The sequence below is a fragment of the Hakea prostrata genome, chromosome 5 (genome assembly GCF_041222555.1).
Source record: "Hakea prostrata isolate BN-2017 chromosome 5, UWA_Hpros_2, whole genome shotgun sequence".
Lineage (NCBI taxonomy): Eukaryota > Viridiplantae > Streptophyta > Magnoliopsida > Proteales > Proteaceae > Hakea > Hakea prostrata.
In genome coordinates, this window is record NC_142604.1 from 57181291 (window position 1) to 57194445 (window position 13155).

At 38.6% G+C, this 13155-nt stretch overlaps 3 protein-coding genes across 4 annotated transcripts in view; 1 reads left to right on the forward strand and 2 right to left on the reverse strand.

Moving 5' to 3' along the window:
* LOC149016723 (uncharacterized) overlaps positions 1-2013 on the forward strand; it is a 44878-nt gene extending 42865 nt beyond the window's left edge. Inside the window, exon 19 of the mRNA XM_089154802.1 lies at positions 25-2013. Within this exon, the coding sequence (XP_089010928.1) occupies positions 25-192 (168 nt within the window). The 3' untranslated portion in view covers positions 193-2013. The remainder of the gene's footprint in view (positions 1-24) is intronic.
* A 768-nt stretch (positions 2014-2781) lies between these two features.
* Positions 2782-3354, reverse strand: LOC149016724 (myotubularin-like protein). Its single transcript, XM_089156807.1, has one exon. It carries the CDS (start codon positions 3352-3354, stop codon positions 2782-2784), a length of 573 nt encoding a protein of 190 aa, XP_089012933.1.
* A 4708-nt stretch (positions 3355-8062) lies between these two features.
* On the reverse strand, positions 8063-12175 carry LOC149016725 (beta-1,3-galactosyltransferase 7-like). Of its 2 annotated transcripts, none has more exons than XM_089154803.1 (11): positions 11807-12175; positions 11513-11609; positions 11306-11367; positions 10988-11202; positions 10833-10896; positions 9907-9979; positions 9699-9819; positions 9512-9599; positions 9282-9407; positions 8872-8981; positions 8063-8787 (listed from the first exon to the last, which is right to left on the reverse strand). In XM_089154803.1, the coding sequence occupies exons 1-11, from the start codon at positions 11893-11895 to the stop codon at positions 8639-8641; spliced, it is 1194 nt and encodes a 397-aa protein (XP_089010929.1). In that variant the 5' UTR covers positions 11896-12175; the 3' UTR covers positions 8063-8638. The 2 variants fall into 2 exon arrangements, with proteins under 2 accessions (XP_089010929.1, XP_089010930.1); XM_089154804.1 differs by having other exon boundaries at positions 8064-8787; positions 10988-11193.
* Positions 12176-13155: the final 980 nt, after the last annotated feature.

The window sequence follows — 13155 nt, forward strand, 5'->3', positions numbered from 1 at the left end:
TTACAATGTTGGTTGATGATGCAGCACACTGAGACCTTTCAAAAAGAGCTGGTAATGACATCAGATCAAGCATCTGTGCAGAATCAGCGATTACCTAAAGGGTTTGCTTATGTTCCTATTGGATGCCTTTCAAAGGAAAAGCTAGTAGCCCGTGACGTGAGTTCTCATGCACCATTGGAACGTGATGGGTAGATATGGTTATCACTCTTGGACCTTCTTCGAATTGTCCTTCTAAGAGGCTTTGTCCTGTCCTCGTCGCATATTTTCTGCTGTTGAGGCTTGTAAAGTCCATTGTTTGTGGTGAATGAGCAAGGTGTAGTTAATGATGCAGATGGGGTTCTGGCCGTTCAAATCCTTGTCAAGAAAAAAATTCTGCCTTTGTTCTTCTGATGAGAAAATTTTGATGTCATTGTTGTATATGCATACATTCTGAGAGAAATTGTACAGAGGGTGAGAGTTTCTATTAAATGTATGCCAGCAGGCTTAATGTCTTCATCTGGCCCCTTCCCTGTCTGGTAGGACACTTAACTTCTTTCCTGTAACTGTATATGAAGAATTAGAAGGCATCTTTTTGGTGATTGTTCTGTAAATTTTGGTGTATATTTTCAAAGCTCATTTCAGATGTGCTTGTTTGCTGAATTAGAAGATCCAGAGGTGATAGTGTACTAGTTTACAATTTGTTCTTTTCTTGGTGCAGGTTATTTGAGTATCGACTTATTGAAAGAGTCATTCTTGTGCAGGTCTAGAATCGTTCTCTTGTTTTACAATTTGGCTACTTTTGTACGGTTCCTGATAGGTGATCATCAAGAAGTTGAACCATCCAAGATTGACATTTTAGCGCTGCTGCTCTAAATTTTGATGACACTGCATAGCTTGGATGCAAAAGCTGTTCTATTTGATTGTGGCTTGAAGGGTTCGTTGGATCTGTTGGTTTCATATGACTAGAGATTCGGAATGCTGATTTTGTTTTGCAGTGATTTTTATGTAGGTGACTGTTCTTTCATGTAATTGTTCTTTACAATTTTAGTGCATTTCTTTCATGGACTTCGTGTAACATGTGCTTCAATTGGATTCCATGGTAGGTATAATGACTTCAGACTTGATGCTAACCCCTAACAACCACCTCCCTCACCTTCCATTTCTCTGGTTGGTTATGTGCTGTTAATGTATGGGATTGACTGATTATTTGTTTATTATTACTTTATTATTTGTTCGTTTCGATGGAGTTTTCTAAGCAATAGCGCACTTTTGAAAAGCCTCTTGTAGTATTGGTCTTAAATGGTTAGGAAGGGACATTGGTAGAAACACTTGGAATTGCTAACTTGCCTGAGATGCTTCCATTCAATTGCAGAGAACGCTGGTTGCTTTAGCTTCTGTACCTTCGATGTTCAATTTGGAATAGTACTCTACATTATCCTCCCATTTATTTCGATGAGGCAGGTGCCAATTGAGTCCATGGCTTATTCAAATGCCATGAAAAAAGGGTTTTATTGTATCTTTATTGTATCGACACTCTTTAAGAAGAGTCAGGATTACTGGGTGTACCTAATGCAGTATATTCTTCTGGGCCTACTTTGGTGCCAAATCTCATGCATTTGATACATTACATTTAGTATTTGTACCGTAATATTGGGGAAATTCATAGCATCTACCGCTGTAATATTGCCGTGGTTCTATTGTCACTTCTGAGGATCATCTCGACATTGAATTATATGTGTATGCAATTTATTGTCATACCTAGTCCCATGCAGTGCAGATTATGGATGTGCCTGCCACTAAGGATGCAACGAGTCTCCTTTGAGATGATTGAACTAGTTCAAATGGGGTGCACTTCTAGCACTTAGATACAGCTAATATAAAGACTTTATGGTTTCCCTTGGCTTATAATTACAGTTATCCCCCTCTAGGCTAACAATCGTCGTGAGGGTTAAAATACATTTTTTGGCTCCGTATCTTTCTTATATAAAATATATAGGAAAAAAGAATGAAACTTAGAAGCCGCATAAGGTAAATTAAATGACATAAAAACGCTTGTTTGACATTCACAGATCCACAAAACCAGACGAAGAAGCAAAGAAAATCTTAGAACTGAACTCCCTCATTAAAGCGGCATCAACATCAGCTGCAGCTAGCCCCACAAGCAAATCAATAAAAACACCAACAAATTGGGTAGTGGATCTGTTTTATTATCCTCTATTTCCCAAAACGTAAGCCTGCTAGCTCTACTAATTATGATTTCTACGCACGCCTTGAAACTTAACCGTCTGATCATTTTACTAATTAATATTCAGTTATTTCTATAAATGGCGAAACTCCAATGGTCTATTCAATCATTTGTAAACTTCCATCATTCCTGCAGTTCTTGTAAATTAATGGCAGCTGATTTCAATGTGTGTGTGTGTTAGTGCTACAGTTAGATCCAGAGACGAGAGGAAGATCAAATTAACTGATGGAACCAGCTCCCGTCATCTGAAATTATTTGGGTGGCTTTAGAAATTGCAGCCAAGTAGGCTATGGTCATTTATTTTGTGTGCACCATCACTCAAAATGCTACGTATAGCTCTCTCTGTCTCTCTCTCTCCCTTACCATTTGATTCGATCTAATCGGTATTCCTCTCAATGTCGAAAAATCCTGAAATTTGACACAAAACAGTACTGCAAAGACAAGACTCAAAATCAATGCAAAATGGGTGTAGAGATAAGTATCATTAATTGAGTATGATTCACATTTACAAGTATTTAGGAGACGCAAGTATGCGGCGGGATTGGGCTTAGTTTCTCTCAGAAGGTGTTGGGTCCAAGAACAGAAGTAGGGTTTCTTTGTTGAAGCTGTAAAGCCCTCAAGGTCTCACCCCCACATCTCCTTTTCCACAGATTAACTCCATCGTCACCGTCGGTACTAAGACGCAGCGCCGGCTTAGTGACCGGCAAAGGAGGATCCAGATCGACGACACTGAATGAAACAAAATCCATTTCGTCATAGGACTTGTTCACATGGGCACCCTTTATCATCATCTGTTTCTTGCTGTAATTGCTACTGCGAGCACTACTGAGACTGCTACTGAGATTCATACTCAGGAAACTAGTGAGATTCTTGCCTGAGAAAACTTTATTGAGCTTGAAGTACTTGTTGTTGTCGTTGGTGGTGGTGGTGGTGGTGGTGCTGTTGCATCTATGGTGGTTTGGGAAGCCAAACCCAACCAACTTCCTGTCGCGGCGCTTGATCTGACCCATACAGCCAACTCTTGGAGACGTTGGCTCCTCGCCGATCTTCTCAAGGTTGGGGAATGGGACAACGCTGTTATCCCATTTGGGTAGGCAGTCTTCCTTCCTCGGCGGTCTCAGGCACATCATGATTGATAGCTATAGCTAGCTTTCTTTTGCTCTTGTTCTTATTATTATGTTGCGCGCAGTGGTATCTCCACCTAGCTCTTGTCGAATGAGATGCTAAGACATCCCAGAGGGGGAATGAAGAAATTAAGAGAGAGGGAGAGGGAGCGGGAGGGAAGGGAGGAAGAACACGAAGATGAATTGAACGGAAGTGTAGAATTGTCAAAAAGAAGGAAAAGTAGTAATGGGCATTTAAAGAGTTGGTTGAAGACCAATTCGTCCCTTTTACCAATGCAGACTGACTCCTTCCGGCAGGTTATTATTTTATGGAACCTTTGCTTATTTTAGACTACAACTCTCAACTCAACCTCAAGTTCAAACTCAAACTCAGATAATGATGAATTATTGGAAAGAGTCGAGTCCAGGCTCCACACAGCAGACTTACTGAGACAAACAAAACAGGCTTATTTATTTATTTTGTGGAAAAGGTAAACCATAACAAACCATTTCCAGCATCGGCTGTAGGTGGAGTGTGGGGTTACCACGTCATGTTGAGTTGAGTTGTGGCCCTGTGGGCTGTGGGGTGGTTACAAGACTCAACTCACAATTGGTCAGGACCACCACGGTGTTGGTTCCACAAAATACAGCATTATTCCTTTTGTTTGTATCCACCACAGTCAAAACCAAATTAAGGCATGTGGAAAATCACATGTCGATAAAAAAAAATTTGTTCACTAGTTATTGGGATTAGTGGGGATGTACAGCACATGCCGACATGGCCCTGCCCTGCATTGCTCATCTATTAACCATGTGGAATTGCACATGAAACACCGACTGCCTGCCTCCCTTGGCGCCTAGGCCATTATTATTGTGCGCGCAGTATAAGATAAATGTACAGAGCTTGAGTCGGGACTGTGATTCATTTAATTCTATGCTATCCTAACAGGGGTAGAGATTTGTGTTCTCTTCATATCTTTCCACCATATATTAGGAAGGAAGTTCATGTGAAGTGGTCTTATTCAGAATTTCATTAGTAATTCATTATGTCAAAACTCAAAAGTGAGTCCTTCTCCAAATTTATGATGGAGATTTTGGACTCGTGTAGAGTTATTATACAAGTTTGGATCCTCTACCCCGATGGGTTAAAGTGAATCCCTCACTTAAACATATGGCAAAGAAATGTGAGAGAATATAATGTTCTCATATATGATATGCTATACCCTCCTGTGCAATTAGCACAATGAAACGCCATAGCATGGGTGAACATAATCATCTCTCTTTCACTCTTTCCCTCACTTCAAATCAAATCAAATCATTCGACAATAGTCACACAATCCTGACCCCACGGTGAATCATCAGGTCACTTTCTCTTTACCATTGGAGGTATAACTATAAGTAGTTTAAACTCTTATGAAAGTTAAAACCCTTTTTTCATTATTATTATTTTGTATTATTTTATGGATTAGACATGCAATTATACTTAGTCAAACGAATAATACACAGACAGGACCATCCAATCCCCTGAAAACACTAGGATCCATGTGTGTTCTGGTCCCTGCAGGGAAGAGTAGAATCCATCTATGCATGTTGTGGGTTGGGAGGATAGGTAGCATTGGCACAGCCAAGTGATTTATAAATAATTCTGTCTCTGTGAAATCCATACAGTACTCTTATCCTTGTCTCTGCAAGTTTCTGAGCTTCCATAAGATTCTGTCTCTGTTTTGGGATTTTGAGAAAGCACAAGCAACTGTGTCTCCATCTCATTGTCAAGTCTGCCAAGGCATAAGGAAGCCAGAGAAGTTAATATAGTGGATTCGGATCGAGAGAAAGATCTAAACAAGAATCTTATATAAATCAATGTGATTGATCCACGAGAACCAAGGGGGGATTAAAATTAATTTATTAATTACACTAGACGAGCTTGAGGGAGCAGCTCCATTGGTATGAGTAATCGTCTCTCATGAACGGGTCCAAACGAATAGATTGATCATCGAGGAGGAAATATATAAATGTTGAAGAAATCAATCAATTTGAAACGCAATGCATGCGACATGGTTCGTCAATGGTGGTGGCTCTTCTTGCTTGTTAATGTCAATGTCGTTAAAAACTAAACATTATTTTTATTATTATTTTAATTGTTAAAATAATATCCTTATCAGCTTTGATTACAATGGCTTACTTATCCTCCGATATATTTATCTACAAATTGAGTCATACACGTCAGAAAAACTGGGAGCTGCGAAACGAGGGGAAAATCCTCTTTTGTGCATAACTCTGCAAAGTAGACAAAATGATTGGTTGAGACTAAAAATTTAATTTTAAATTTTAAAAATCTTCAATAGTCTTGTATTTACTTTGTTTTCTCAGTTAATCATTTGGTATATATGTCCTATGTTATGCACAACAGAGACTTGCTCAGCAGAAGATGTTTTTCCCAAAACGAGCTTGTAAGGCAGAAATAATATGTACCGCCAAGGTTTAAAGTATCGGTATCAAGTATCGTATCGATCAGGTGATTTTAAGAGACGTACTAATGTATTTTAGTGCAATTCATTGGAGAGATGTATTGTATCAGTTGGGTCAAATATGGATACGTATTGGCTAGTATCGTATGGTATCCTAGGATACTTTAAACCTTGTGTACTACTCACTCTCACATGAAGATGACACGTTGTGTACCAAGTTCATTGTCGGTAGAAAGCTGGATGGTTTGGTGATACCTTAGGGCTTAGATTGAGACGTTTTTGAGAGGAGAAGACAAACTTTACTTCTATCAAGTCGGTATTGATGGTTGAGATTTGGCCACTTCATGCGCAATGTGGCAGATTTGGAAAGTCTGATATTGCTTTCCCATTTTGTAAGTAAGCATTTGTTATTTGTTAGGAGTTTTTAAAGGGCTCGATTTTTGTGCAATTAATGCGCAGTACTGTGCTATGAATGGGATGTCAAGCTCTCTAAAGGACCCGATGTACAAATAAAGAATGTGTTTTGACATGAATGGATATATCCATATATTTCTTACTTATAAAGACACCAGAAGAATCAATGATTTATCAGAAATTTTTTTAATTATTTTACTTTACTTTTGGATCAACAGATGAGAGAAGGCCAAGATACTTGGATTTCTTACCTTTTAGCAAATTTTCTTTTCATTTCATTTTAGTCAACTTAGTTATAAATGTTTCACAAATCAAAATCTTGAAAATTTATCCAATCCATTTTCCTTGTCAGAAATGGACCATCTATATCACATCAAATGGTTGAAATCCATTTATAAGTCACATCAAAGAGTTGTGATTAAGTTAAAAAATATGAATTATAAATGGACCTCAACTTTTTAATGTAATGTTGAGACATATGTCATATATCATCTACAAGGAAATAGATGGTCAATTTCCTTGTCAGAAATAGATACGATATTAGTCCTCAAAATCGGCGTAGAAGTTTCCTACTGCTGCTTCCGTATTAATTATGCAGTACCCCAGCAAAATCCGTTTTCCAAAGTCTAAGTCTACTCAGGCCATCTCCATGGGAAATGGGAAGGAGCAAAATCAAATAAAATGGCTTCTTTAAGAGTCAAAGCTTTGTTTTTATCCTAAAATTGGTGACATACTTTTATCTAGCTATCAGCATCGGCCGCATGATTACCATGTATTTTAAAATCTTCATTGAAATTTTCACAAGCCAAATCGTAAAGCCAACTTATTCTGAACAGATGCAGTGATGTAATAGTCCACATTTTGACGACGAACAATCAATTATTAGTTGCTAACAGGAACCTGTGAACCTCTGAGATGCATAAGAAAGATCCCAGAATTAAGCGAAATTACCCAGCAGCTAATGAAAATTATATGAGAAGAGACTTGTATCTTTGATCATATCATTCTCCCCTTCAACAGAATTATAGAATTATAATTGTTATCTGATCTATATGTCTAATATAATCTGTCTCCATCAGGAATTTTTGACCATATCTATAGGATAAGAATATGAAGAAATTCTTGAATATCTTATTGGACGGAATTAAACTGGCAAAACTACAAGTCTCCTTAGATTTAATATTCCACTTGTACTGTTGTACCCACAGGGTGTTCTATGCTACATAGAGAGTTATCAGATAACAGACGATTTCCAAAAGAGAATAATTTAGTGGTGAATGGATGATCTTAATTAACTAGTTAGCTTACTATTATACCAATAATCAAAATATTATCTGAAATGCCACCACAAACCCACCCAATTCTAGGTCCAAGGCTCCAAATCATCTAAACTGACACCTGAAGCAAGTTGCCGGAGCTGAATGTTGGTGTGGTGCTCATAGCCTGTAAGATCTTGGAACAGAAATCTGGCATGGCTACGACTGTAAGAGAAATAGTATTTGCAAATACTTCCTATAGGAATAAATAAGTAGGTTCTTGATGATACTATTTCTTTCTTTCTTTTTTCTTGTGCTTTCTTCTTATTGTGGGTAGGGTTTTATTGATCTTTTCTAACATAATCCATAATTTTGCACTCTCTACATGAATGGGAACTTCCTGTTTCTATTTGATTTTTCTGTTCCACCAACTTTATTTCTCTCTCTCTCTCTGCACACTACTGAAAGCCATGAAGCACACACTCTGTATTTGGTGAGACCAATATTTTCTCACCAAGTTATGAGGCTTATATGAGAGAGATCTTACTCCAACTTTGACCCCCCAAAAAAAAAAAAAATAAAACAAAATCTGTCCGACACGTCTGTACGATATGTTGTGAAATGCAAAAGCAAAACAAACAAGCATAGGACCGTTAACTTCACCTGAATGAGTTCATTCTTCGATTTTGGTTATAAACTATACATAAGATTTATCATAATAAGAGAACTCGTGAATGGGTCTGGCTGACCTTCTGTTTGATAAGAAGAAACACTGTAACAGACACTGGTACATCCAAAACCAGCAGTAGACAAACCCCACTTGAGAAACTTATATCTCCATATGAATATCCTAAACTATCCTATCCCCAAAAGAATAGAACACATTGGATACAATTCTGACTATGTCCCACAATAGATTAACAACCAACTAAAAGAGTGGTTTGGTGTAGTCATTTGGAACTTACATGACAATCCCCTAAAGGCTTTCCGTGAGATTTGCAGGTATTGTTGAAGGAAAATGAACCATCTCTATGTGCATTGTTATGCCATGTTAGAATCTTCAAAACTGTCTGTTGATTCTTCACTAAAGAAGGCTTGTGTACTTGTGATTATAGGCTGTAGGAGAAACATAATATCACAGACACCGCCTAACACCATCTTTGTCGTAGCAACTTAAAATAGAGCACTCCAAACAGCTCCATCAGCTTCACCACATTTTTCATGAACATCCTTAATCTTCTCCACTGATTTGCAAATTCCACTGCAGTTCCAGTCGAATGAAGCAACGCACACATTCCCTGCCTGTGCCTTCCAGTCACAATCTACAAACAGCCACAAAAACAAGTTCAGGAAAAGATGAAATTCCATCTACTACGACCAGCAATATATATCTTGGAGAGTTATACCTGGTGGAGTACCACAGCACATGTTGCGTTCATCGATGTGCTCAACTTCAAGACCAATAAACCAAGAACCCAGGGAAACATCTTCATTTGCAAATTTGTGCAATATGTCCCTACAGTCACAAACAGCAGGATCGGATTCTCAAGTTGCATAATTGGCAAGGACAATTTATATACTGATTACTGTCAAACTAAAAACATTCTTTTAACCGGGAAATTAAAGCAACAAGAAGTCCTACAAACAGTTTGAACTTTGAACCATGTTGCTGGAAAAATCATGCAATCATTTCATCAAATTACAACCCTGATTGCTAGATGCATGAAAAATCCACCCAACTCAATTTTATGGTGACTACAAAGATACCAAGTTGGGCCTCAATATGCATGATAGAATTAATATCCAAAACTCTTACTGGTTGACGGAGATATATCTTGCCAGATCTTTTGAGATTGCATATATCTGTCCAGTAGCATGTCGGAAGTATTTGTTTCCATCCTCCCCAAATTTCCAGTACTCTGGCTCATGGTACTTGACATTCCTACAGAGAGCGGAGAAACAGATTGACATTGGGTACATTACACAGTAAAATGATGTTAGAAAGCAACTACAGGAGTCCACTAAAATGAAGTAATGGAAGATTACTTTTCAGCAAGAACAGGTCCTGACTTCATACAGCCCATGTACACTCTGGGTTTAGAACGGTGACGGGCAAGTGTTGTAGCTAGCATACCTGCAATCACCAAAGAGATGTAAAACTCAAAATTTAGAAAAATACTTAACATGAGGCCCAAGTTGCAAAGAGATTCTGGAATATACAGATAGTATGTACCCAAATTGACGTGCACATCATCATCCACCTTCACATAGAATTCAGCATCCCATATTGCATAAGCAGTGGAAAAGAAGGTTTTTGTTTTAGCAGAAAGTTCGTGATACCCCTCAACATGTTCCTACGGGATGGTACAAAAAGATTCAAGACCCAAGTTCAAACAAAATCATTGTGATTTGTGTCTAGGAAGTAATGAGCCCATTCTTACTAGTCTCAGAAAGTCATTGTGTTGTGCATCTTCCATATCAATAGCTCGATCTAATATGCTTTTGGATGTTGCACTGTCCCATTCAATTGAAGAAAATTTAGATCAGGTCATATTTTAGAGAACAAAACTGATGGTTCTTCACAATTACCATTAAACTGGCACAGGAGAAAAGTATGCATAAATAAAAATAATCACACGTAATACTCTCTTAATGGGGTCATGATAAAGTAAATGATCTGATAACAGGCATCAGATGGTGGATAAATTTTAATCACTGAATAGAAGAAAAGTCATTTGTATCCCAACATAATCATCACCTTTAAGAAATTAAACAATACCTAGATCATTTAGAGCGTCTCTTGAGAAGATAAGATGATTGAGGAGGGTTGAGGTTATACAGGCTCTTGCAATTGAGGCCAGGTAAGGTGTACTAATATAAATCAGAAGAGATAGACCACAGTGATCCGGGAAGATGTGAGAGAAGATATTCATGTGTTTGAGTGAGGTGGTGAGGAAACCAAATAAAAGTAAGAAGTCACCAGTCCTTGCTATGGAAACTATTAAACGTATTTACAAAATAAGACAGCCAACCAAAAATGTCATCTCGTGTCCCTTTTATATGTTCGGTTGGGAAAGAAGAAATGCTGCCATTACATCATTTAATTTGAAAGGCTTTATAAAAAAGGAAGCCATGTAAAACCACAGGTGTATTTGAATAACATGAGCACTCAATCATCAACAGCATATTGAAGGAATACTGAATCACTACATGACAATGAGCAATGCTAAAATAAGAAGAGATTTCATATGATCCAAGTGTGCCGTGGAGTTAACACCGGGCGTTTGCTCGAAACAGTCATGGAATACATGCCAGCATTTCAAATGCAAATCCGTACATACTATGGACTTTAAGGTATGCAACATACCTGTGCCCGATCATGAAGCGTATTACAACACCCTTCTCTTGCTCCAATTGAACTAGCTTCTCCCCTGAATTCCCCAATAAAACCAAGTAATGACTACCCCAGATGGGTGGATTCATTAAATATATACCATTTCTCAATAGGTAACAGAAAGATACCTTGAGGCATCCAGGTCTCTCTGACCGAATCACGCCTCCTCCTGCTGCTAAATGCAGTGTTTATTCCCATGACCACAAATGCCTTCTTCTTATTCTGCTTTTGTGGGCCCTCATGAATTGCATCAGAATCGCCCACATCCATATCCTGAGCACTCCTTGCCGCGGCTAGCTCCCTTTGAAGTGATGATATACTTTTGTCTAAAGATCTAACCGGCCTCCAATAAATCATCAGCAATAGAACCCAATAATTAAGTGAATTTAAAATACGAAAAACCCCATAAAAAAATGGCAGAACCAAAATATTCAATTCCTACTCACTGTATTGCTCCGTTGGTTCTGTAGACCTCCCCCATTATATCCTTCTCTTGTCCTCCAAGCTTCTGATTCAGGGAACGTGAAAATTGAGGGTAAATGGAAAGAACACCCAGATTTTATTTTTTTAAAAATAGTAATAGAAATAAAAATTTAAAACTTCAGAGAGTCTAAGCCTATCCATGGCTGCATCCTTTTGGATACAAAGCAGACCTGTTGCGTGACACAATCCCCAGAAACAGCACTAAACTCCTGATCTTGCCGTCGACGATTTAATATCTGGCCATTTGTTTCGGAAGGCGCCCACATCCTGCAATTCACTCATTTACGATAAAAAGAGTAGCCAAGAAAATGGTCCAATCCAACACAATGGCCTAGAAAAATCTCAAGTATGCTTAGAATACAAACGAGGCATTACTCACTCCAAGGCCCTAATGAAAACGAAAACTAAGAACATAAAAGCCAGATCATTTTTTTAAGCAACAGAATTCAAAGTGGGAGAATAACCTGTTTGTGAAGAACATTCCAAGAGCGAAGCTGGAGACACAGAGAATGAGAATCCGATTCATGGATGCCTTCTCACGATTCTTCGTCATATTGACGAAGATGAACAAAGTGCTTCCTTTTCGCCTTTACCTTTGTTGAATGGTTCGGATGCCTTTATCGCTGCTTTTATGGGGAGAAAAATAGTTGAATCTACCTAAGAAAGGAAAAGATTGAAATTGAAATATCGATTTTGGGCTGAGAAAGCGAGGAGGACGACGAAGAAGATTCTATTTCTACCAAAGTTAAAAAAAAAATGGAGCAGCACGAAGAAGGAAGAAGATGCAGAGGAAAACGGCCCCCCAAACACTGGGACCGTCAAGATTGACGCCAAATCTGGGCAGAATTCAACTGCACAAATGCTTAACACCACATGTCCATGTAACGGCGTTATTATACTCGCCGTCATCGAGCCGGACCCACACGAAAATCTTTTCAACGTGGCACGATGAAAAATCGTCAAAGGAGTCCAAGGAGTCAATCTCCATCTTCCATTTTCCATTAATTTAATTTGAACGAATGTAAATTTCCTACCAGACCGGGCCCACGACGGTCAACGTTCAACGGTTCGGTTTTAGGTTTGTTTCTGGTTTAGTGTAGGATCTGACCAAACCAAACGAAGGGTAAGATGGGAGTGTGGATCATTTCTTCTAACAGGAGCACTCTATACTTCCTTGACATCCTTACAACCACAAATTATGTGGGGTTCATAAAAAATATAATAAAATATTTAAAAAATAAAATCTCATCATCCTAATCCTGTGGAGCCCTTGTAATTCATTGTCAACATCGGTTAGGGAAGACGATCCGGAATCAGGATTTGTTACATGGCAATAAGTTATATCAAATGCGTAGGGCATAAGTTAGGAACCTGCTTCTCAGTGGAGAGGTCATGGGTTCAACTTCTACCAGGTGGCATATGTAATATCCCTATCCCTATATATAAAAAACGCATTTGTACCCAAAAAAAAATGCGCAGGGCAAAGTGGTAATGTTGGTCCTGGCTGGGCCTCCTGGTGGGATTGAGAAGGTCGATGGGCCGGACCGGTTGATCGGTGAGCTTCCCGGTTTATTTCTTATACCATTTACAAACCCACAGGTCTTTTATTTTCAACACTTTTTTTTTCTTTTTCTTTTTTTGATGGGTAAAGTTAGCATATTTTTCAACGCGGTATTCCACTTGTTGTGTACCATTTCTCTTGCGGGATCTACGGTTCAGGACTTTCCAAAGGTAGGCAGGCAAGAAGTGGAGTGTTGGAATCTTTGAACCAACAAATTTTTCAAGACCCGCAAGTCACGGCAATCCATCTCCT

Excerpts from the sequence above, each read along its gene's own strand:
- LOC149016724 (XM_089156807.1), bottom strand. The coding sequence starts at position 3,354 with ATGATGTGCCTGAGACCGCCGAGGAAGGAAGACTGCCTACCCAAATGG.
- LOC149016725 (XM_089154803.1), bottom strand. The coding sequence starts at position 11,895 with ATGACGAAGAATCGTGAGAAGGCATCCATGAATCGGATTCTCATTCTC. Across the intron at positions 10,897-10,987 it reads AGAGACCTGGATGCCTCAAG|GGGAGAAGCTAGTTCAATTG; the intron begins GTATCTTTCTGT and ends TGGGGAATTCAG. Across the intron at positions 8,788-8,871 it reads GTGCTGTGGTACTCCACCAG|ATTGTGACTGGAAGGCACAG; the intron begins GTATAACTCTCC and ends GGCTGTTTGTAG.